Source organism: Lactuca virosa, chromosome 3, assembly GCF_052849685.1.
Source record: "Lactuca virosa cultivar CGN04683 chromosome 3, Lactuca_virosa_CGN04683_v6, whole genome shotgun sequence".
NCBI classification, from domain to species: Eukaryota; Viridiplantae; Streptophyta; class Magnoliopsida; order Asterales; family Asteraceae; genus Lactuca; species Lactuca virosa.
The window spans coordinates 87,763,197-87,790,221 of NC_136428.1; the positions used below are offsets into that span (position 1 = coordinate 87,763,197).

The window sequence follows — 27,025 nt, forward strand, 5'->3', positions numbered from 1 at the left end:
TATTGGAATAAATAATATACTAATGTGAAATTCAATCGTCACGATATTTCATTTATACATCAATTTTTTGTTGTTATGTTTTGCTTTTTACACTTAAATGGGAGAGGTTTGTTGGTAATTTGTATTACTAATATGTATTTAAGTGTAATGGATTATATTGATGACCAAATATAAAATTCATAACCATTAAACACGTACGGAAGGTGCGGAGTGTATACTTGTTTGACTTTGTTCAAGATACAAAGTAGATTGTCATTTAGGGGCGAACCCCTGAACGAACGGGGGTCCGGGGGCCGCGCCCCTTGGAGCGGGGTCTAAGAGGCAGAGCCCCTGATCAAGCTGTCTTGTGACAATTTTCAGACAAGAGATGTACTTAACCAAATTTTGGTCAATTTTCTGGTACTTACGAAATTCATAACAATCTTCTAATATGTTCTAGTTTTTCATTTTGAGTCTTATCCGACTCTTGATTTCGGGAGTACCACCGAAACATTTCAATTTGAACGTGTTTCATGATTCTCAAAATTCCAAAGTGCTATTACATCCCGCAAATCTAACAAAAATATCGGTGGCAAAGGACTTGTTGCTGACATGAAAATGGCGAAGGATGTGTAGATGGTTTGATTCATCTGAAGCCCATTCTGCAGTTTACGCAGTAATAGGAATTAGGAACACAACCGATTTTACCTATAGACCACTAGTGACTAGACGACTCAAGCACTTCGTTTTAACAAGATAAGAAAAAGAGTTAACTTCGTAAAATGGTAATCAATAATTAATTTGTTTTTAATTCATTGCAATAGTATAATAAAACATAAAATAAAGTTTATTAGTTTCTTAGACTTGAGTTTGGAGTTTTTGTTGGACAGTAAAAGATATTTGAATTATTAACTATGTGTTAAACCCGTGTATTACATGAGTTGATTAAAAAATATTAAATATTAAAGTGTAATATTAAATATTTTTTAAAATAAAATTTAGAAATAATAAGGAAGGAAGAAACATATTTATTGCAATTTACTGTCACATTTATTACAATAAATATTTTACATATATAAGTATAAGTATTATGTGACTTTTTAATTTTAAAATTTGAAAAAATCAATAAAATGACATGTGGATATTATTTATTTTAAAAATATTACAAAATGACAAGTGTCAAAACTTATAAATGATCGATAAGTGTCAAAAAAAAAAAAAAAAAAAAAAAAAAAAAAAAAAAAAAAAAAAAACATTCAGGATTATTGTTTGGTTTTGTTATATAACGTTCTCTCCAACCTTGATACGATACTAAAGATAATTAAGATGCATGTGATAAATTAAATATTGGGGTATAATCAACTGCTCATTGCCTAGGTATCACTTTTGTAGTAAATGATAAAACATAGCAAATCCGTTAAATAAACACCATTTTTAGAAAAGTTTAACGGCGGGTTTGTGCCCGTTTGTTTTTCATCTTGATGTAAAAACACTTTGATATTATTTTGACTAAAATTTATTGTTTAAAAAAAAAAAAGTAATGACAGAAATTTACTATGCTATCTGTTCAAGGATAGCCCAATTGTTGATTACGTCTCTTATTTGAAAATTAATCCAATTATGAATGGTTTGACAAAACCTACCCATTTCACTCCTATTTAACATCCAAATTTACATGAAAGATAAATTATCGGTAAACAACCCAATATAATTCTCTCATTCTCACCTCCATTGATTCAATCGAAGTTTGTTTGAGCTAGTAGTGGTCAAATATTGACGACAATGCCATCAATTTTATCTCCATATAATTGGCCAAATGTAGAGACAGAGAGTGCTATGGTCTATATATATATGAGTTTATATTCTTTCTTGATAAGTTTATTAGGTTAGAGGGAGTGGTGTCGCGCTTCTTCATGAAACCGCAGTGACACGTAGGCGCCACCTTACCTATTACCACAAAAGTGTGGTCTGATACCACACCCAAGGAGTGGTGCCACACTCCTTTAAATTATTTTTATTTTTAAATAAATAAAATTTTTAGTTTTAAATAAAAACAAAATATTTCATTAATTAAAAATAAAAACCATTACATTACTTAAAAAAAATTCTAGGAAATTAGAAAATAAAAAACTATAAAGCTTAAACTTACAACTTAAAAAAAAAAAAAAAAACACACATCAAATAATTAAAAACATGGAAAACAACTACAAATTAACCACGATTAGCGTAACGTTTTTTCACGTCTTCCTTCATTTGCAAAACGACTTGAAGCGCATCCCCGGTCAAATTCGACGTGTCCATCGATAACACTCTCAGGTCGTTGTGCCTTTGTTTCCGACTCTCTCTATCCGAAGCAAGTTGCAAAAATTTATCTATTCTATCTTTTATGCCTTGCATATTCTCCCCCATTTCTTTCAAGTCATCCGATTCCGACGCTTTGCCATTGCCTTTGTTTTTTGTTTTGTCCCTTCCCATTGGTCGGGAGGGTGGTGGCACTTGAACGGGTTCATCTTCGTTGAGGTCGAAACCAACACGAGCATCCGATGAAGTATGTTCGGATTCGGAAGTTCTTGACCGTTTTGATCCGCTATCGATGTGCTCGTCGCTTGTTTTCAGTTTTTGCCATTTTTTGTTGCTTTTGAGTAGATTCCAAACTTCAAAAAAACTTGAAAGTCTTCTTTTGCTCTTTTTGATAAATGTTAAAAGCTTTCTCCAAAACCACTTCGTCACTTTCGCCGCTTTTCCATTGCCGTTTCATGTTGTTGTATAAATAGTTAAACAACATCACGTCGTTGTTCATCTTTCCCCATTTTGAGTACACCTGATGTTTAGTACGATATGGTTCAAGGTTCATTCCTTTGTGGAATCGAGCTCTAACGCGCATCTAAAAACGATCATGTTTTTGGTTCCCTCCCGTCTTCGCGTCCCCTGAAACCTAAATCCATGATTGTGTGCTAATACTAATTCTTCTTGAGGTGACCACGCTTTAGCTTCCGCCTTCTCTTTTCTTTTATTTCTTGGTTGAGAGAGTTGAGTTTGTGGAACAAATTATGGTTTAGATTCGGAAATGGGTGTTTGTGGTTGTGATTGTATTTGTGGAACAAACTCTGGTTGGGAACCAAAATTAAAAGGATCAAAATCTTGGTCAAATTGTGGCTGTGTTTGTGGAAATGGTTGTGTAGGACGTGGTTGTTGGATAAGTTGTGGAAAATAGGGAATCATACCCCCGTAGTGGTATAAATGAGGTGAATAAACCGGTTGATCGAGTGAAGGTCTTGGAGTTGTGAGTTTTCTAGTGAGTGTTTTTTCGTTGGTTGGATTTTTGGAGGATGACATTTTTTGTGGGTTTGAAAAGAAAGATGGTAAAAAACATAAAATATTGATGAGTTTTTTTGGTTAAGTTGATAAAGTATTTATAGTATTGGTAAAAAAAATATTTTTTTGAAAAATGACAGTTTAAAAACGGTAAACCACGGACCAATAGAAATGAAGAAGGAAACGCTCCCTGGAAGGCCGTGTTGGATATTTTGGGACCACTAATAAATGTATATAAATAATGTTATCATTAATTTTATATTATTATGGAAATTATATAAAATTGTTGATGGACCGATTTTATTAATAAATAAAGATATACACTTACCATGTTTATCTTGTGGGTTGAGTTCCCGGTTTGACTCAAGATCTCCTAAATCCCTAATATCTCTCACATTCGGTTATATCTCCATCTATATAAATACGTGATGAGAAGCAGACTTACAATATACAAAAATACATACAAGAAAATCGGTTTAGGGTTTGCTGTGGGATTTAGAGAGTGTTCTTGAGATCAACCGGAAAACTCTTCCTAGTCTCTAGATCAGAAAATCTCAATGGAACAAGGTATGTAATCATTCTTTCATGTTTAAGTTTTCTTTTAATCAGATTCGAGATTAAAGATCCAAGATTATGTTTCCGCATTTATGTTTTTGGGTATTAAAATAACCAACAATTGGTATCAGAGCCAACTCGAATCTTTTATCAGAAACTTGGATTGGTTTTAGTTCTTTTGATTTTCGAACTAAAACATACCTTTAAGATATATGTTATTTTACTCTTCTCGATCCTGCCGACATTTTCTTTCTTAAAATCAGACGGCATGATATGGTGATTTGTATGTATTTCTTTATGTGTATATATCACGAACATTAGTGATTTAGCAATCATGGGATATAGCTTGACGTATTTTATGTTTTGGTTTTGGCAATATTAGCATGAAAACTTTTCTTTTACTGTGTGTTCTCATAATATGATATATTATTATCATAATAAAATATAATAACACATGGTTTGGAAACAAATAAACTATAGTTTACTTAAGATTATTCATGTGTTGTATTTGTAATTATGATATTGACAAAAGTTACGAAATCAGTAATTTTAGTACCACTAAATTTATGTGTGGAAAAGACTTTTATCATATTCGTTTTATCTCTTAAACAAATCTCTTGCTGTTTTGTAAAGATTGATTTTTTTTTCTTTTTATTATTATATGTGTTAAAAGCCTGGAAGAGATTTGAGAATTGATATATATATATATATATATATATATATATATATATATATATATATATATATATATATATATATATATATATATATATAAGTAGCTATATCTCATGCACTTAAACCCCATTTTTGGCGTTTTATGAGGCTTATTGGAGTAATTTCTCTACATGGTATTTTTTTTTCTTAAAAATAACATTTGAAGAGATAAAATAATTTATCTAAAGAGTTTTGGGGTGTTTAAAGAAATGGCTGGACCTGATCAATTTCTATCAGGTGATAGATTACTTTGGTAATAATATGTGAAAATTAATATACATTAAAATATATGGTTTCATAAAAGGAAACCATATATTTTTATGGAATACTTGAACCTTTTGGCTTATGAACATCATTTTTTTGTTAGTGATTGCAATAATATTGTTACCAAAGTAACCTCTATTATTTTAATCAATTTTGGTTATACGATGTTGCTTATGTGAATTGTGTTCCATTTAAAGGTATACCTTATACACAATGTCACACTTTGACAAATATTTCAGGTTATCAATAAACTAAAATTATGACATGTTTATTTATTTTCAGAGTAAATTGATTGACACAATATATCGCCAAAGTGATCTCTTTTGTGAAAATTAATTTACAAAGAACTTAAATTTTATGGTTTGTGTTTATTAATGCGGATATTAATCGACCCAAAGGTAAATTAATATTTGGCCGGATAAACACGTGTTTGATGATAAATATGCGACAATTTTTAGGTTACATGTCATTAATAAGTCAATCCAAAGAGGGGCTTATTAATTGACATGATATATTGTCAATTCTTATTATAAAAATTTATAGTTTATGTGTTTATTAATGCGGGTATTAGCCTACCCAAAGGTAGACTGATATTTGGCCGAATAAACATATATGTGGTGATAAACATGTGACGATTTTTTGGGTCCATGTGATTAATAAGTCAATCCAAATAGGCGCTTGTTAATTGACATGATTTATTGTCAATGTGTATCTCTAAAACAAGGATATCTCTTGCAAGTTAGTATTACTGTCCAAAGACTTGATATTAATGTTGTGTCGATAACTTGTAAAGATGTCATAAATTGAATTTATTGATTACGGTTTATGGATTAATGAACATAAAAATAGATTTGCTCATGTTTGAATTATAGTATTATATCTGCTAACATTGAATACATTTATGATTCATGTAATCAATGAGATTAACTTTAAGGAATGGAATGAGGGCATCATGTTAGTTCTCAATCGCATGGATATTGACCTTGCATTTTGGATAGAGCAACATTCTTTGAGGGTGTTGAGTTTGGGGGAGAAACAAGGTTAAAACATTGTCCTTAAGAAGGAATCAATCTTGATTCCTATTATTGCTTTTGATAGTATGCAGATTATGAATTAGTGATTGACAATGTTATTCAATCTCCTATTCTGAATACACAAACTCAACAACCTCAACTTTGGATATCCTATGCGTGGTACCACATTTTTCATCAATTTATTATCTCTTTTGGTTTTGAGGAAAATACAGTAGATGGTTTTGTGTACCACAGATTAAGTGGGAGTAAATTTATCTTTTTGGTTTTGGGCAAATATCTACGCAACCCAAGTTTGGATCATAAGAAAGCAACCAAATGGATTTCGAGATATCTATATATAAAAAAAAGGCTATATGCTCAACTATAGGAAATCAGATATTTTGGAGATCATTTTTTATTAAGAATCTGATTTATTAGATGCCAAAATGGTTTCCGATCCATATCGGGATACTTTTACATTTTAGCATGATGAGCCATTTCATGGAATAGACTTCGGTAGCTTCTTCCATAATGGCAACATAATTTGTAGCGTGGAATATGGTTGCAGAAATTTATCACGAGGCTACACATTATTGGTATTGAAAGACCACTAAAGTTGTGATAATAAGTCAACAATGTTATATTCCAACAACAGAAGTTCGATTAAGTCAAATCATATTGACATCAAGTTTTCTTCTGTTAACACAATAGTGCAAAATGGATATATATATATATATATATATATATATATATATATATATATATATAGCACATATGAACAAACTCCATGAAAGCGGATCCGCTCATAAAGGGATTACCTCCCTAGGTCTTTCATGAGCATACTACACACGTTGGTGTGATATTTAGTTTTAGTGGGAGTTTTATGGTGCTATATGTTTTGTTTAAGAACAAGTATGTTTTCTGTACAAAATTAAGAATTTGGTTAACTCCATTATTAGTAGCACTTATTTGAAGTTTGATCTCACTTCAATCTAAAGAGGAACTCGTTTGAAATCTATTTAGATTTTAAAACCACACATCATGTTTAATCTATGTCGTTAGTTATATATGTATATGTGACCATTGATGAGTTTAGTTGCGTAAATTGTAACGAAGACCGCTTTGATCATATACTTGTATGATTAGTAGACAAGATTGCTTAAGGGTACCAATACTATGGTAACATTCATTAAAGCGCTTATACAGTTATATATACATTCATGCATTCGTGGTCCAGTGGGAGATTGTTGGATATTTTGGGACCACTAATAAATGTATATAAATAATGTTATCATTAATTTTATATTATTATGGAAATTATATAAAATTGTTGATGGACCGATTTTATTAATAAATAAAGATATACACTTACCATGTTTATCTTGTGGGTTGAGTTCCCGGTTTGACTCAAGATCTCCTAAATCCCTAATATCTCTCACATTCGGTTATATCTCCATCTATATAAATACGTGATGAGAAGCAGATTTACAATATACGAAAATACATACAAGAAAATCGGTTTAGGGTTTGCTGTGGGATTTAGAGAGTGTTCTTGAGATCAACCGGAAAACTCTTCCTAGTCTCTAGATCAGAAAATCTCAATGGAACAAGGTATGTAATCATTCTTTCATGTTTAAGTTTTCTTTTAATCAGATTCGAGATTAAAGATCCAAGATTATGTTTCCGCGTTTATGTTTTTGGGTATTAAAATAACCAATAGGCCGTAGTGCGGCCTAGACCGCACCTGGACCGCACCTAGGGGGCGGTGTGCTTGATGATGTGGTGGATGGAGTGCGGCCAAGACCGCACCCACTCCGTCCGGTCTTAGGACAAATGCAACGATTGTCTTAGTCATAAGTCTTTGATACATGGCTTGAAACCTTTGAAAACTGATGTCAATTATAAATGTAAAGACTATTTTTTTTAAATAGTTCAAATATAATGATACATATAAAACTAAATCAAAATGTCAAATTAAAAAGAAATTTGACCAACAACTATCTTTGTTAGTTAAAAGGAATATTAATTATATGTAACTAACAATAACAGTAAAATGATGAGAAATGAACAAATTTATTATACGTAACTAGCAATAACTAGTAGTTATTCCCATATTCATTCAAAAGATGATGTACAATTACTTACAAACCCTCATATTCATCTCTTCTTTACAATTCTCCAACACTTTTACACATTTTCAAAGTTCATAACCAGGGAATCTAGCTTCATCAGGATTCATCATATCTAAGAAAAGATACGCCATGCCTCCAACTCCTTCAAACAACGAAAACGGATGATCACCTTTATGCATCTTCTTTTTCCTCATAAGCTTCACTCCTCTACCAAGTAAAAAACACGCAAGCAACTTGGCCCTATTCAACATCTCCTCATTTTTTGTCAACCTATAAAGTGCCAAAAACACATAAACATTCCCACTAATCCCATGACAAAGTCCAACTCTTTTCAATAACCCACGTTTCCACAGCCTCAATAGCTGCATCCACAAACTCCTTATCTCCAAAAACCTAACCAATTTACATCTTTCAAGTTACTAAAAATTACTTCTAGATTAATTTCTTAATAGGTTATGTGAGAAATCACTGAGCATATTCAATTACCTCAGCAGCTTTGACAAGGGTGAGAGCCATTCCAGATGCTCCTTGACACCATTGGACAAAAATATCCTCCCGATTATCTTCTTTAGAAGGATAATTCCCACTAGGGAATCTAGTATTAATCAAGTACTTAAGGCTCTTCTTCACATCCTCTTGTACATCAGGAGTCAAATCAAAATCACTACTACAGAAAGCATTTGTTGATGCGGTTAAAATAATTAATTAGTGCGGTTATAGAACCGCACCAAAAAATATCGCATTAGAAAATACCCTTATTTGATGATGCGGTTACAAAACCGCACCAATAAATAACCAAAATCGCACCAAAAAACAATATTGGAATAATACAAATCGCACCAAAAAACAATAAAAACCGCTCCAAATAAAGAAGCAATACCAAAAAAAAAGCCTCCCACATTCGCACCAAAAATAAGATTTTGTTCGGGTGCATAAACTTCCGATCAATGGTGCTCGTTGCAGGTCCATTTGGATGGTGGGAGGGCAAATCCATCCTCCTTGAAGCTATCAGAACAGGTCCATTTGCAGGTCCATCTAGAAGAGATCAAACACCCACCGAAATCACCATTATTTCCGACACCTGTTCGCTGTCGAGAACACAACAATCACCAAGGCACCATTTTTCCACCATTAACCACCGTACAACATCTTTAAATCGACCACTTTAACAACCGAGCTCACAAACAATAAACCACCACCAGTTCACACCATCACTATCTGCCTTACCTTAGCCGGAAATCACCCCTTACCATCTTCACTTCCTGAAAACAACTCCTACATCTTCACGAGTCTGCTGCACCTTCGGTTCACTATCTCGCTGTTAGGAACCGGACCGGGTACACGCAGCGAAAACACACTATCACACACACACAAACTCACGAGAAAATAAAGCAATAAAGAACACAAGGATTTTACGTGGTTCGGATTCGGTGCAAATCCTACATCCACGGGCTGCAACTAGAGAATTTTATTAAAACTCACAAGATTACAATTGGCTTGACACTCTACACTTGATGTTCTCTCAAGTTTTTGCACACCAAATATGCAAAACATACATGCATATATATAGGTGAATGTTTGCCATGTGAAAACAGAAAGAGTTGTAACCAATTTAAAGTCTACCAACTTCAAGTTTGAACATGTTGAATGCACCACTTATTTTCCAACTTTCAGTTTGAATTTGATTCTTTTATTTCACATGCATAGCCACATGTTTTCAACCTTTCATATTTTACCTAACAATCTCCCACTTGAAAGTTTGAACAACATGGTCCGTCTCTGTCATCCAACTCCAGTAATCTTAAAACAACCAAGTCTTCTAAGCCTCCAGTTCCTAAGAACAAGCTAAACTTAGTCCTATTTCTCTAATTGCAGCCGCCCCTCATCTTCAAGTACTAGAAGGGCCAGTTGAAGCTCCCACTAGCTCCAACTCAGTCGTGGCTAATCCCACCACCGACTCATCCTCTGTCTCAACCGGTTTGGACACTCCACCAGATCCATAGATACACCGAGGACCACTAACACTCTCCAAACTTTGCAAACTTCCAACAAGAGAGAATTTTCCAGTTTTAGTCTTCAAAACCCAACGGCTCTTTGTAACTGTACCCGGAACACACCCCGTGCTCCCACTGTCACAGAATCCCCTGAATGGTTTAGAATTTCCGACTCGTTCAGCTAACATCCCCTTGGCTCCAGAATTCATGTTTGCAAAATGAACTCTCTTAGTCGTAGATTTAGCGAACCAGATTTTGTCTTGTTTAACAGGGACGGTCATACTTCCCTCAGCAGGTACCTCAACCATATACAATGACCCACACTTCATACCACGAGCAATCACCAGATCACCATTGACCACACTCCATTTACCACTACCAAACCTTACTTCCAGTCCTTGTTTATCCAGCTGACCAACAGAAATCAATTTCTTCTTCAGCTCCGGAATCACCTTGACATCCTTCAGGCTCCATGTAGTTCCCAATGAAGTAACCAAATCAATATCTCCCATGCCCGTTACCTGAAGCATCTCGTCATTTGCTAACCGTACCTTTCCAAAATCTCCTTTTTTTAGATTCACCATCGTTTCCCCGTTGTCCATGGCGTGAAACGAAGCCCCTGAATCCATGACCCAAGAGTCCACAGAACTTTCCATATTGAGTATCAGTGCATCATCCTCAGACACACTCTCAGCACCAGCAATGTTTAATTCTTTCTTTGGACATTGACTCTTAACATGTCTCACCTCCTGGCAGTTCCAGCACTTCACATTCTTCTTAGTTCTAGATGAACTTTTTCCCCGACTCCCACTGCTTCCACTATTCCTGCTATTCCCTCTACCTCTTCCGACATTTAATAAATCAGAAGAGGAAGATCCACCTTGATTCTTGCGTCTGATATCCTCGCCTAGAACCAAATCTCTAACCCCTTCAAAAGTCATACCACTGGTCCCCACGGAACTCGTAACAGCAGTAACTGTTCCGGACCAGCTATCAGGTAGAGAAGCTAGTAGCAGTGATGCTTGAGTCTCGTTATCAAATTTAATTCCCACAGATGATAATCTGGACAGAATTGAATTTAGATTATTAATGTGAACCGTAACTGAGCCTTCCTCATTCATCCTTGTAGTGAACAACTCCTTCATCAAGAATACCTTGTTAGCCGCCGATGGTTTCTCATACATATTTGACAGAGCCTCCATCATACCACGCGCCGTGGTTTCATTCATGATGTTGAAAGCAACTCTCTTCGTCAATGACAATGTAATAACCGCCTTGGCTTTCTTGTCCTTTGAGTTCCACGCATCTTCAAAAGCTTTTTCCATTTTCTCCGGTTTGTCTCCGAGTACCATGTCCAAGTCTTTCTGACATAGCAATGCTTCTAATTGCATTTTCCACCAGCTAAAATCAGAACCATTGAACTTCTCGATTACCACCTTGTCTTCAGCCATTATGACAAACAAGATACAAATCAGGTACACTCGTGCGTGATAAAAAAAAACGATCGTACCCTCCAAACCTCGCTAATCTGGCTCTGATACCAGTTGTTAGGAACCGGACCGGGTACACGCAGCGGAAACACACTATCACACACACACACAAACTCACGAGAAAATAAAGCAATAAAGAACACAAGGATTTTACGTGGTTCGGATTCGGTGCAAATCCTACATCCACGGGCTGCAACTAGAGAATTTTATTAAAACTCACAAGATTACAATTGGCTTGACACTCTACACTTGATGTTCTCTCAAGTTTTTGCACACCAAATATGCAAAACATACATGCATATATATAGGTGAATGTTTGCCATGTGAAAACAGAAAGAGTTGTAACCAATTTAAAGTCTACCAACTTCAAGTTTGAACATGTTGAATGCACCACTTATTTTCAACTTTCAGTTTGAATTTGATTCTTTTATTTCACATGCATAGCCACATGTTTTCAACCTTTCATATTTTACCTAACACTCGCCACCTCCGACCACCTACCATCTTCACCACTAACCACCGAGAACACCGCCCGTAGAGCACCTACCTTTTGCCGAGAACCATCCATGCGTCATCGTCTCCTACATACTTCCAATTCACCACCATTATTCCACCTTACACAACCCGATGCCACCAAACATAAATCAGAAAAAGAAAAGGAAGAAGAAAAGAAATTGGTTTATATATATACCTACCATCTCCACCACTAACCACCGAGAACACCGACCACAACCCCTGCCTTTGCCGAGAACCATCCAAGCACCACCATCTCCTACATATTTCTGATCCGCCACCCTTGTTCCTTCTTAAACAACTTGACACCACCGATCGAACGTGAAGCAGAAAAGGAAAAGAAGGAAGAAGAACAGAACTGTTTCGTATGTGTTTTGTTTTATTTGCAAAGGGGGAAAAACACTCACACAATAAGTAGGGTACTGGTGCTTTTATGATGGGATCCCCATTCTTTAATGATGCGTTTATCAGATTGGAGAGTAGGAGGGAAATGAAAATTTTGGTTTGTAAGAAAATCAAAAGTTTGAGGGAAATGAAAAATTAGAATGAAATTTTAGAGGGAAAGATTAAACAAATGGTGCGGTTACCCTATATTTTTTGAGGCGGTTTTTATCTATTAAATGTGTTTAATAGTGCGGATTCAAGCTAACGCATCAAATAATGCATTTTTAATGTCTTTTAATGCGGATATAAGAAAACCGCTCCAACAAATGATTTAAATGATGCGGTTTCTTAGTTTATCAATGCGAAAGTGTTTTAATGGTGCGGTTTTAGGCTCTCACCGCACCAAAAAAGAAAAAGCCATCGCACTATTAAATACGTTCTGTACTAGTGAATGCATCAAAACATGCAAAATCCCAGCTAAACCATCAGCTGCACCCAAATGTTTAGTGCCAAAATATGTATACATCAAAGGGCATCTTGTTCCAGCACCCAATCTTCTTCCATTTTCAATCATCTTATTCACTAATCTATTCTGTTTTAACATAATAAAATGGTTCTTTAATTAGTGTATTGTATGTGTAAATTAAACTCAAAAGAGAAATTAATCCATATGAATTATGAAATGAATCTTACAGTGTAGGATGAAGGAATCACTCCATCACCTAAGTGCTTATTCAAGAACAGACATGCCCATAAGTGTCCAGCTCTCCCGTGTAACATTCCATCTCGCCTATAATCCTTTACTTCAATCTGTTCCATTGTTATATAAATTAATTACGTACCATTATGCATAAGAAAGAAAATCTGTATATGTTACTATATTACCTTTTTGAATCGGGCCAAATAGCGTTCAATCATCTGTGTATTTCCTTGGTACTTTGACACAACAGCACCAAGAGCACAAACTCCAGCAGTTCCACGTAAAAAGGTTATACTCCTATCATTAATATTGATTTGGAGAGCATGTTAAAATATGAATTTATATATCAAGATAATGAGACTGGAGTAATATAGAGGGTACCTATAGATTCCAGAAGCAGAGTCACAAGCTTTGATAATGTCAGCAGAGGTGTTGAGATCATCCCTGTTGCGATTCACTAGAAAATTTTTCAAGAGCAAGAAAGCAGTCCCCGGAGTACCATCATAAAGAGTAGAGTTGACGAATATTCTTCTTTCTCGGGTTCGCCATGTGCCCCTCACAACCTGTTAAACATTTCCACAAACAAATGGTAGGCATGCACACAAATGCACAAAACCAAGAAATTAACATGCAGTTCCCACTAAAGATTCAGTATCTATAACCATGAGAGAGAGAGAGAGAGAGAGAGAGAGAGAGAGAGAGAGAGAGAGAGATTGTACAGATTCTTTCTGATATAGGGCGGATTGTCTGAATTTGCTACGGAGAGGGGAGGCACGAAATTTAAGAAGGTTCAAGATAAAATCTTGAGACTCTTTTGCAATAACCTCGCTTCGTTCACTATCTCCATCTACTGTTGACGTTTCTTCTTCGAAGTCTCGCATGAAATTCTCAAAGTACCGGTCTGTCATTTCTCCGACGATGGCTTACTGCGGCACACACTGAGAGAGAGAGAGAGAGAGAGAGAGAGAGAGAGAAGGGGGTATGAAGAAGAAGATATCTATGGCGAAGAACTTGTTGCTGACATGAAAATGGCGAATATTACGATAGGAGAATTGAAAATGGATTCCCTGAAATCAAAGAAATGGTTACATTATATACACCGGAGAAGAGAAAGTTGCTCACTAACGGATTTACAAACGTAACAAACTTAACTAACTGAAACTTAATTAACTAACTGAACGTAAATTGCATAAAACCGCTTCCGGTGTAATTTACAATTATGCCCTCTAATACTGTGGCATCTGGCATGTGTAGATGACGTGATTCATTTGAAGACCATTGCCTACAAGAAAAAGACCTTGTGCGGACGACCTCTATGCCGACGTCGACAAAAGTCGTCGCTACAAATTAAGCTATGCAGACAACTTGTCGTCGGTATATAGTTGACCAGATTTTTTTGACCTTGGTATCTATACCGACGACTTGTCGTCGCCATAGCTTTGGGGGGAAACGAAAAGGGTTTACGCGGTTTTCTGAAAACTTATCTCGACTACATTTCGTCGGTATTAGGTTACAAAAATATATTTTCTATTTATTTATAATTCATGTTGCAGAAAAAAGAAAACGATGTCGTTTCTTGAAAGCTATCCAGACGACATGTCGTCGGTATAGACTTTTATGTATAATAAGAAACAGATCTGTCTCTCATGCATTTGCAGCACCGCACAACTCCCGATTCTCTTAAGTCACAGGCGATTCCGGCCACCTTTTTCACCGTTGTACCACCCTTTTCACTGCCGATCTTTGGTAAATAGTTTTCTACGGTTTATTTTGTTTTTTGGTGCGGTTTTCTCTGTCGATTTGGTTAAGATTTTTGTTTATATTTTCAATTATAGGTTGCAAAGGAAGAGGGTGAGAAGTGGAAATCTGTGACAGAAGAAGTGAGCAGCAAATTTCATACATTCTTTTTCTTTCTTTTCTAATTAGCTCTTTTGTTGAAACTTATCTAATGAGTTTTTGTTTTCCAAATCTTGATTATGTTTTTTCAGGAGAAGAAAACCTTTTACTACAAGGGTTGTTGAACTTAAAACAGAATACCAAAAGGTTTTGGAGACCCCAAATGATGTTGAAAATGAAAATTATGTAAGTACTTCATGGGGTTTTTGGTTTTGTGTATTCATGATTTTTAGTGATTATAAATGGATAACATGATCTGTACTTTATGATTTATTGTAAGTACTTCATGGGGTTTTTGGTTTTGTGAATTCATGATTTGTAGTGATTACAAATGGATAGTCTGATTTGTACTTTATGATTTACAGAAGCAGAAACACTTGAAGACAATGAGGATGAGAATGAGAATGAGAATGAATCATCTCCAGAGAAAAAGGAAGTGATTGTTGATGATGACTAGAATAGTACATATATTGATTTTGGCTATTAATTGTTTATGAATCTTGTATGATGATGGTTCATATTAATATTAATGAATAGAATAGAATGTGATTTTGGGTATCTTCATGTTAATCCTTGGTTGTTTTTGGTACTAAATCTTTTTTTGTTTTGACCAAATTAGACATAGATAATGGTGTGATAAACCTTCAATTGCTAATCAGATTTTAATTGATACTACTCTTGTCCCGACGACATGTCGTCGGTACAAGTAAATAATAAAACATTATTTTTTTTTCGAAAATCAATCCCGACGAAGCTTTTGCAGACGACATGTCGTCGGTATAGGAGGTAGCTATGCAGACGACATCTATGCCGACGACTTTTTCCACCTATACCGACGGGGCTATTCCGACGACTCTGTACCGACGACATGTCGTCGGTATAAGATATCCCGACGACTATTACTAGACGTGTTAGTGACAAATCTAGTAATTTTGTTTAAACAACTTCCACAAAGCTCGATCGATTTATTATTTTTCTATATTAGCTTCTTAATAAATTATTAACTGAACAACTTTGTGTAACTGAACTGATTTATCCATATTTGGATAAGAGATTTCAAAGAATTTAAATAAATGTGTTGACATGCCTGGACACAAAAATTAAATGGGTAAAATGAATATCGGATGGTAGAAAATCCTTGTTGGGGTTTTTATTGCTCTAACATTATATAATACCCAAAGTTACACATAGGAGTCCCTATACTATACATAAATAATAAAAATAGTATGTGCAATAAGAATTATAACAGTTAGCTAGGGTCTAATTTTTTCAACTCATTTATTGTCACCACATGATACCTAATCCAACACCAACATGTATTAGGCAATCTAACCGAGAGGTTGTGGGCCGGGTGTAACGCCCGTAGATCCGGGCTAGTCAATTTAGAGACGATAAGCATCAAAAATGACTTTTTGATGGAAGATTATTTAGAAGGATTAATCTTAACCAAGTTGAAGTATATGTCTCAAGGTTTCCGGATATATAAAGAATGCCGAAATCCGAATTATAACGAAGAAGTTATGACCTGTCGAAGTTTCGCGACAAACCGGCACGGTGCCGAATGTCGTAAAAAAGTGAGTTTTTGATAAACTACTTTTTAGCCTTAGTGATCTAAACGAAACTCGCAGTGCTCGTTAAACCGAGAGTATGTATAAAAAGAACGCCCAAATCTGACTTCGTATGAGGAAGTTATGATTTTTCGAAGTTTCGGCTTAGCAGTAGACAGCTAAAAACTCGAATTTTAGATCGAGTGATTTTTAGCCGACACGACCTAAACGAGAATCGAAGGTCTCGTCAATAGTAGCACAACGGTAAAAACACAGACGAAAACGGACGTCGGATGAAGAAGTTATGAATTTTTAACGGATTTCCTGTCCCGGTCTGTTAAAAATAATAATATAAAAATTAAAGTCAAAATTAGCCGACGAAGTCTAAATGAAAGTTGTAGAGCGTAATTTTACCTACGCGTGCATATAAATAACGTAAAAAACGGAGCTCGTATGCGAAAGTTATGGATTTTAGAAGTTTTTGCACAAAAATCGAGAAATTTCGCATAGGTGGCTTCGGCCACGTCACCCTCGCCCAAAATGTGCAACGTGTGCGAAATGGCTGAGTCATCCGAGCAGCTGGCAGCCGCGTGTCGCTTCCGGATTCGACCGAAGTCTCGGCCCTCGCACATCCGACGCGTGTGCACCCCCGTGTCCGAGCAGCTTAGTCACCGGTGATGAGGCTCGTCCGAAGCTCGACGCGTGGCCTCGCATGCGAGACGTGTCCGAGCCTCCTGCTGCCTCGTGTCCTCGGTGCTGACTCCCTTCTCTCGGCCGACTTCGGACCTCGCCTATAAATAGAAGGCTTGCGAGCCTTTCCGGGTAATTTTGAGAAATTGCCCCTTTTCACCCCCTTTTTCAATATTTTAGCCATTTCCATTTCTCCAGAAGCCCCAATATCAATTATAACCCCCAGAATACGCCCCGAAGTGCCCGAAGGCCCTATCTTTTCGGTTTCGAAGCCCGACCCTTCGCAGAGCCTGGTTTCTCAATAAAACTCCTGGTTTTATTAGAAACGATCGTTTTAGGAAACGAATTGCTGCCTGATTTTCATTAAATCAGGTGAGTATGTAGTCACTTTCATCTTACACATAGATATGAAGTATTTTATATAAAATACGTGATATGTGTATATATGTTGTTTGTTTATTTGAGATGGATGTTGAATGAATGTTTTATACATGTTTAAAATGATTTAAAATGTATATATATTTTATCTTCAAATATGTTGGGTAAAACATGGGTAGATAAAGTATGAGGGATAGAAGTACAGTATAGATGTACGTTGGTAGCTATGAATTTAGTACAGTATAGATGTACGTTGGTAGCTATGAATTTAGTACAATATAGATGTACGTTGGTAGCTACAGATTTAGTATGTTGGCAGCTATGGACTTAGTGCATGTTGTATAAACCTTGGCAACGATGTGACTTCGTGCCTATTAGATAAACCTTGGCGACGATGTGACTTCGTGCCTATTAGATAAACCCTGGCGACTATGAGACGTAGTGCCTATTAGATAAACTCTGGCGACTATGAGACGTAGTGCCTATTGTATAAACCCTGGCGACTATGTGACGTAGTGCCTGTTGTATAAACCTTGGCGACGATGTGACTTCGTGCCTATTTGACATAAATTGCTGAGGGAAAGCAATGTTGTCACCCCGGTGTTTGTTTTATTTGACATAAATTGCTGAGGAAAAGCAATGTTGTCACCCTTTTGACATAAATTGCTGAGAGAAAAGCAATGTTGTCACCTTGATGTTTGTTTGACATAAATTGCTGAGGAAAGCAATGTTGTCACCATTTTGGTTGTTTATTTGACATAAATTGCTGAAGGAAAGCAATGTTGTCACCTTATTGGTTGTTTTATGTTAGGTTGTTTTGTTTGACATAAATTGCTGAGGGAAAGCAATGTTGTCACCCTGATGTTTGTCATGTTTGACATAATTTGCTGAGGAAAGAAAAGTTGTCACCTTATCGGTTGTCTTGTTTGACATAAATTGTTGAGGAAAACAATGTTGTCACCCCTAATGAAAATCCTTAGGCTAGGTCCCTTGTGATAGTTGTTTTAGGGACGTAAGGTGAGGATAACGGGAACGGGTAATTAGGGTTGTTTTTGATTGATGAAATTAATAAATTATTTGTTGATTGATAAACTTAAAGAGTTTATTATTTATTGTGGGTTGAAAACCCTATATGCTCACCAGGCTTCCAAGCCTGACCCACTCAGCTTTTTATATTACAGGTAGTGGACCCCGAGCATAGTCGGATGATGACAATGAGTGATTTATTGATTATAGGCCAGTAGTTGTAAATAACTGTGTAAGGCTTATAATGTCTTGTTTATGCTTTTGATCTGTATCGGAACATGACATCCCGAGGTTTTGATATAAAAGGAAATTATATATTTCTTAAAGAAAGGTTTTGACAAACTTTTATCATATTTTGTTTTGGGGACCAATTCTGCAACATCTTTTAAAAAGATTTATCTGATTTTATTTTAAAAAGCATAAACGAAATCGGTCTTTTCTGGCCGTGAAATTGGGGATGTCACAGTTGGTATCAGAGCATTAGTTTAAGCGAACTAGGAATTTGTAGGATTTCTAGACTTAAACTTAGAATGCTAAGCGATGATTGTGAGATGAGTGTCTACCATATTTTAGACACAAGCACTAGTTTATTTTAGAAAGGATGCCTAAAATGCTTTTATGTGCTAAATGTTTTGTGTTATAGCTATAATGATGCTATTATTTGTTCGGATCTATGGTCTGTTGCCGACCGGATCTGGAAACCTTATGTGTGTAGGATTCTAAGCGTATGGTTACGAGATTAGAACTAACATGTAAACGTTTCGAAGTGATAAGGAGATTTATACGTTTATCGTAAATAAAGCTTTCCTATCTTAAGTTCTCGCCTGGCACACCGAACGTCTGCTTGGGTGTACAAAACGTTATGGTGAAGACTCATAGAGAACTGAGTAGATGGAGGAAATAAAAAAAAACTTATGATAGTGAATGATACCTATCAGAAGATATCGTAAGAGTGGTATCTTTTCTTAGAATATGTTTGATAAAATAATGAAATGTTTAGAGGAGTATGATACGTCTGAAGTACACCTTCGATTGGCAGGATGATGGAACGATTGGTGTAATTCCTGAAGTTGTCCCATCATTTGGAATTTCCATCACCAACCAAGTTGAAGTAGAATTGATGACTGAAGATACGCATGGAAGAAGTCCTAGTAGAGTCTAGGAAAATTCTATGATTAATTGGACACATTCGTATGTGTTAAATTGTTTTGTGATTTTAGGACTTGGGGACTGCGAGACAGTACTTGGGACGAGTATGAGTAGGTGTGAATAGTAGTAGAGATCTATACTACTGGAAGCACAGGACTCACGCTTGGATCAGGGAAAGTCACAAGGTTACCAAGAAACTAGTGATTGATTCCGTTTTATTCGGATATGTCATTACCCTTGTTTCGGTAATGACTAGTAAGTTGGTTGTTATTCCGACCCTAGTGGTCATATCAAATTGAGTCCGACTACGATGAGTTTGTTACATGGTTCGGAGGACCAAGTTCGATGTAGCATCTGACTAAAGTCAGAAGGTTGAAATTAATGCGATCGATAGCATCGCGCTCGTTGTTAATGAAGCTTGTAGCTGGAAATGCTATACGCTAAAATGTGATTATATCACATTAAGATACGAACGAAGGTATATTCCATTCTGGAATTTGACTAAAAGAGAATTGAGTCTAGACGTTGCATCATCCGATGAAGGTCATTAAACATGACCCGTCGATCTGTTACAATAGATAAAGGGAGGTACTTATCCTAAGAAGAAGAAGGAGTCCTCAATAAGGATTTATTTTGTAGCTTGTAGGTTACGATTGAAAGTCCAACCTAGTACGAAGAGCAGGTGTAATATTGAGCATTATGGTTATTACTTAGGATGGAAAGATAACGAATGGAATCATTATACAAGTCCTATTTTCGTTGATGATTCCGGGACGTAATCATCCTAAGGGGGAGATAATTGTAACGCCCGTAGATTCGGGCTAGTCAATTTAGAGACGATAAGCATCAAAAATACATTTTTCATGGAAGATTATTTAGAAGGATTAATCTTAACCAAGTTGTAGTATATGTCTCAAGGTTTCCGAATATATAAAGAATGCCGAAATCCGAGTTATAACGAAGAAGTTATGACCTGTCGAAGTTTCGCGACAAACCGGCACGGTGCCGAATGTCGTAAAAAAGTGAGTTTTTGATAAAATACTTTTTAGCCTTAGTGATCTAAACGAAACTCGTAGTGCTCGTTAAACCGAGAGTATGTATAAAAAGAACGCCCAAATCTGACTTCGTATGAGGAAGTTATGATTTTTCGAAGTTTCGGCTTAGCAGTAGACAGCTAAAAACTCGAATTTTAGATCGAGTGATTTTTAGCCGACACGACCTAAACGAGAATCGAAGGTCTCGTCAATAGTAGCACAACGGTAAAAAGACAGACGAAAACGGACATCGGATGAAGATGTTATGAATTTTTAACGGATTTCCTGTCCCGGTCTGTTGAAAATAATAATATAAAAAATAAATTCAAAATTAGTCGACGAAGTCTAAACGAAAGTTGTAGAGCGTAATTTTACCTACGCGTACATATAAAGAACGTAAAAAACGGAGCTCGTATGCGAAAGTTATGGATTTTAGAAGTTTTTGCACAAAAATCGAGAAATTTCGCATAGGTGGCTTCGGCCACGTCACCCTCGCCCAAAATGTGCCAAGTGTCCGAAATGGCTGAGTCATCCGAGCAGCTGGCAGCCGCGTGTCGCTTCCGGATTCGACCGAAGTCTCGGCCCTCGCACATCCGACGCGTGTGCACCCCCATGTCCGAGCAGCTTAGTCACCGGTGATGAGGCTCGTCCGAAGCTCGACGCGTGGCCTCGCATGCGAGACGTGTGCGAGCCTCTTGCTGCCATGTGTCCTCGGTGCTGACTCCCTTCTCTCGGCTGACTTCGAACCTCGCCTATAAATAGAAGGCTTGCGAGCCTTTCCGGGTAATTTTGAGAAATTGCCCCTTTTCACCCCCTTTTTCAATATTTTAGCCATTTCCATTTCTCCAGAAGCCCCGATATCATTTATAACCCCCGGAATACGCCCCGAAGTGCCCGAAGGCCCAAAAAATTTATCTTTTCGGTTTCGAAGCCCGACCCTTCGCAGAGCCCGATTTCTCAATAAAACTCCCGGTTTTATTAGAAACAATCGTTTTAGGAAACGAATTGCTGCCCGATTTTCATTAAATCAGGTGAGTATGTAGTCACTTTCATCTTACACATAGATATTAAGTATTTTATATAAAATACGTGATATGTGTATATATGTTGTTTGTTTATTTGAGATGGATGTTGAATGAATGTTTTATACATGTTTAAAATGATTTAAAATGTGTATATATTTTATCTTCAAATATGTTGGGTAAAACATGGGTAGATAAGGTATGAGGGATAGAAGTACAGTATAGATGTACGTTGGTAGCTATGAATTTAGTACATTATAGATGTACGTTGGTAGCTATGAATTTAGTACAGTATAGATGTACGTTGGTAGCTACAGATTTAGTATGTTGGCAGCTATGGACTTAGTGCCTGTTGTATAAACCTTGGCGACGATGTGACTTCGTGCCTATTAGATAAACCTTGGCGACGATGTGACTTCGTGCCTATTAGATAAACCCTGGCGACTATGAGACGTAGTGCCTATTTGATAAACCCTGGCGACTATGAGACGTAGTGCCTATTGTATAAACCCTGGCGACTATGTGACGTAGTGCCTGTTGTATAAACCTTGGCGACGATGTGACTTCGTGCCTATTTGACATAAATTGCTGAGGGAAAGCAATGTTGTCACCCCGGTGTTTGTTTTATTTGACATAAATTGCTGAGGAAAAGCAATGTTGTCACCCGTTTGACATAAATTGCTGAGAGAAAAGCAATGTTGTCACCTCGATGTTTGTTTGACATAAATTGCTGAGGAAAGCAATGTTGTCACCATTTTGGTTGTTTATTTGACATAAATTGCTGAAGGAAAGCAATGTTGTCACCTTATTGGTTGTTTTATGTTAGGTTGTTTTGTTTGACATAAATTGCTGAGGGAAAGCAATGTTGTCACCCTGATGTTTGTCATGTTTGACATAATTTGCTGAGGAAAGCAAAGTTGTCACCTTATTGGTTGTCTTGTTTGGCATAAATTGTTGAGAAAACAATGTTGTCACCCCTAATGAAAATCCTTAGGCTAGGTCCCTTGTGATAGTTGTTTTAGGGACGTAAGGTGAGGATAACGGGAACGGGTAATTAGGGTTGTTTTTGATTGATGAAATTAATAAATTATTTGTTGATTGATAAACTTAAAGAGTTTATTATTTATTGTGGGTTGAAAACCCTATATGCTCACCAGGCTTCCAAGCCTGACCCACTCAGCTTTTTATATTACAGGTAGTGGACCCCGAGCATAGTCGGATGATGACAATGAGTGATTTTTGGAGTATAGGCCAGTAGTTGTAAATAACTGTGTAAGGCTTATAATGTCTTGTTTATGCTTTTGATCTATATCGGAACATGACATCCCGAGGTTTTGATATAAAAGGAAATTATATATTTCTTAAAGAAAGGTTTTGACAAACTTTTATCATATTTTGTTTTGGGGACCAATTCCGCAACATCTTTTAAAAAGATTTATCTGATTTTATTTTAAAAAGCATAAACAAAATCGGTCTTTTCTGGCCGTGAAATTAGGGATGTGACACCGGGGCATTCTAACCGGAAGGTTGTGGGCCAAGCGTAATCCAACCATGAGGTTGTGAACCCAGTATATATTTGGTTATATGTTTGTGTGGTGGTACTTTGGGGGAAATCACTAAGCTTTGGCTTACAGTTTCATTTTATTCTTTCAGGTACTTCAGATGACTGTGGCAAGGCGAAGACGTGATTGTGCACATCCTTCAGATTTTATGATATTGCATTTTGGGATACTCTGATTTATGATTTATACTTTTGGAACAATGCTTTGTAAATAATTATGGTTCTGACTTGGTCTTAAAAATTAAAATTTTACCTTGGATATTTGGGATGTTTTAACTTCTGTGGGTAGACAATAAAATAACACTTCTCAGCTCTGGGTTCAAGTTTGTCGTAAGTCTCTTGTCTTACGAGCACTTTACAACCACAAACCTTGATATATGCGAGCCAGGAAGCTTTCCTTGTCCACATCTCATGAGGTGTTTTGACAACCTTCTTTGTTGGAACAAGATTCACGATATGGGCTACAGTCTCTAAGGCATACCCCAAAAAATGAATAGGAAGAGAAGCTCGACTAATCATCAAACGAACCATATCTAGTAAGGTTCGATTACGCCTCTCAGCCATACCGTTCAATTGTAGTGTTCTGGGAGGAGTCATTTGTGAAACAATTCCACATTCCTTAAGATAGTCATGGAACTCGATACTAATATATTCAACACCTCTGTTAGATCTGAGCATCTTTATCTTCATGCCCAGTTGATTCTCTACTTCGTGCTTAAACTCTTTGAACTTTTCAAAGTTTTATGGTTTATGTTTGATTAAGTAGATATAGCCATATATGCTATAATCATCTGTAAATTTCACGTAATATCGCTTAGCATCCTTTGTGATATATCTGAATGTTCCACACACATATGTATGGATGAGGTCCAACAATCCCTCACCTCTTTCATATGTTCCAATGAAAGGTGATTTTGTCATCTTGCCAACAGACAAGATCCGCATTCATCATCTGTTCTTAGATCAAATGATTCCAAAATTCCATCCTTTTGGAGTTGGGCAATGCGTTTCTTGTTTATGTGCCCAAGACGACAATGCCACAAGCATGCATTGTCTATATCATTAGATGGATCAATATGAAACACACTATCACCTTGGTTATCAACACAAGTCACAGTTTCATACACACCATTACAAGGTAAAGATTTACACATAAAACACCATTATGATAAGCAGAAATAGATCCAATATCGTTATCAAATGAATATTTAAAACATGTTCTGAACAATGCATGAAATGAAATAATTTTACGTGTCATATCTGACGAATAACCACAATTCAACAAATCAACCCTAACACCACTACCGAGCATAAGTTCATAATTCCTAATCTTGGTAACAGGTGAAGATCGCCTATTCCCCATGATTAGGTTCAACCTTCCATGCTCCACTTCCTCACTTTCTTTTAGCCCCTGTAAATTAGAACAAATGTGGAAACCAAATCCTGTGCCAAGGACCCACGAATAAGAAAGTTGTGTGTTATTAACTTGAATAGTGTAAATAACTGAAGAGGACACCTTGATCTTTCCATATTTCAAGTCCTGCAAGTATTTGGGGGCAACTTCTTCTCCAATGAGCCTTTTCTACACAATGGAAACAAGTGGCTTTTTTGGGATCACTGATCATAGGGACATCAAAGTTACGTTTTTTCTTGGATCCACTACTAGACCTTCCAGTATGGGCCTTCCCTTTCCTGTTGGATTAGGAATGAGTCATCCTATTTTCCCTTTTCCAGATCCAATGGGCAGGACAGGGGAACTCGTTGCAGAAGGAGCATGATTTTTCTTCATCCACGAATCCACAATTTTTAACAAGTTGTGTAGCTGGGTCAATGTCATCTCTGTATTGTTCAGATGATAAGTTTGAACAAAATAATCATAACTAAGAGGCAAAGAGTTAAGGCCCATGTCAGTGGCCAATTCCTTGTCAAAAGACACATTGAGCCTTTCCAGTTGCTCCATGTATTTCTGCATTCTCTGTATGTGCGCACAAACAGATTCTGCTTCTTTAAGCTTGCACGCCATAAGAGACTTGACCGCTTCATAGTGTTCATGTCTCGCTTTTTTGTGAAACGTTTCAAGAAGATCAATGCACATTTCAGAAGGCCAATAGTCCTCATAGAACTTTGCCAACTCAGGTGCCATAGTGGCCACCATGATGCAAACGACCTTAGTGACGTCATCAAAGTGTTTGTTGCAGGAAGAAATTTCTTTAGGAGTAGCAGTAGAATGATCGATTTCAAGGAGAGGATTTTTCAGAATGTATTCCTTATTCTCGTACGGTCGTACCTATGATTAATATTCAGGTTACACATCCAGACCTTGTAGTTAGGAGTAGTTAACTTATTCTTTGACAAAATTGAGATAAGAGTGAAGTTCAATTGGGGAGTGGTAGTTTGAGAGTGGCGAGTTCACCAATTCCAAACATCTATAAAGAGATATAGTTTTTAGTTAGTGATATAAGTCCTTAATATTTTAACCCAAACTGAATATTCAAGGCTAGGATCCAAAATACAATTCACAATAATGAAAAAGGATGTCGTAATCTAATTATGAATTTATCAAGGTAGGTAATTCATATTAATTAATTTCAATCTAATATGAAATTCCTAGATCAATTAAGAGTCATTGAATCTTATTATTGGCATGTTTAATCTCAGATTATGCTCTTTAATTTGTGACTAGGATGTCGAGGATCACAAATAAGATGTGAATAACCATGCAAACCCGCTAGACAACCTCAATGTCATTTATCATCTCGAATTGATGTGCTGGTAAACCACACACGCTCCATCAACAATGATATTTTTCGATTTGTCAATCACTCAACTTTATAGCCCCAAATTAGTGTGTTGATAAACCACGCACACTCCATTAACGACTTATATAGAGTGATGTGCATTTTTATGGATTAGCATACACTTACATTTTTTCTAAAGTAATTAGAGTGAGATTTTTAAAGTGGGTTATGTTACTTTATAACATCATACTTTTAGATGTTATGTCCTATCAAACCCATTCGGCTAACGACCCTCCACCATATAAGGGAACGGTAGGTTAGAGTGGACACCTATTATAACACCCATAAAATTCAAGCCAATTTAAAACTTTTAAATCATTTCCAAAACCATTAATCATTACAAAACTTGTTTTCAAAATGTATAATATCAGATTTTTCCTAGAAACATAAACAAAACACGAGGAGCTGTACGATCACGCCTTCGCCTTGCCGCGATCCCCTGATGTACCTGAAACAATAAACTGAAACTGTAAGCCCGAGAGCTTAGTGAGTTCCCCCAAAATACCGATACACTGCACATAACACACACACACACACACACACACACACATATATATATATATATATATATATATATATATATATATATATATATATATATATATAAACAATAGCATGTATTGGGTCTACAGCTTTACAGACTGGATTACCCCCCCCCCCCCTGGGCCTACAATGTGAGTCTGGATTGCCTTACGGGCCCACAACCCACATCTGGCTTGCCATCGAGCCCGCAGTACGAGTCTCCCTTAGGCCGTAACTGGATTGCTCCCGAGCCCACAGTACGAGTCTCCCTTAGCCAGTAACTGGAATGCTCCTAGGGTTTGTTGGCTACCGCACGGAGCGGTACAACCTCTACCCATCCCACATAACA

The 27,025-nt window shown here is 36.5% G+C and overlaps 1 protein-coding gene and 1 pseudogene across 2 annotated transcripts; both read right to left on the reverse strand.

Moving 5' to 3' along the window:
- Positions 1–8,037: 8,037 nt before the first annotated feature.
- On the reverse strand, positions 8,038–13,980 carry LOC145162460 (lanC-like protein GCL2; annotated as a pseudogene). Its single transcript, XR_013739118.1, has 7 exons — positions 13,773–13,980; positions 13,435–13,616; positions 13,239–13,350; positions 13,047–13,163; positions 12,803–12,945; positions 8,459–8,630; positions 8,038–8,365 (listed from the first exon to the last, which is right to left on the reverse strand). The product of XR_013739118.1 is annotated as a lanC-like protein GCL2 (transcript).
- An 11,087-nt stretch (positions 13,981–25,067) lies between these two features.
- LOC145163772 (uncharacterized) lies at positions 25,068–25,499 on the reverse strand. The gene has a single exon (XM_079082550.1). The coding sequence runs from the start codon at positions 25,497–25,499 to the stop codon at positions 25,068–25,070; it is 432 nt and encodes a 143-aa protein (XP_078938676.1).
- Between the last annotated feature and the right edge of the window lie 1,526 nt (positions 25,500–27,025).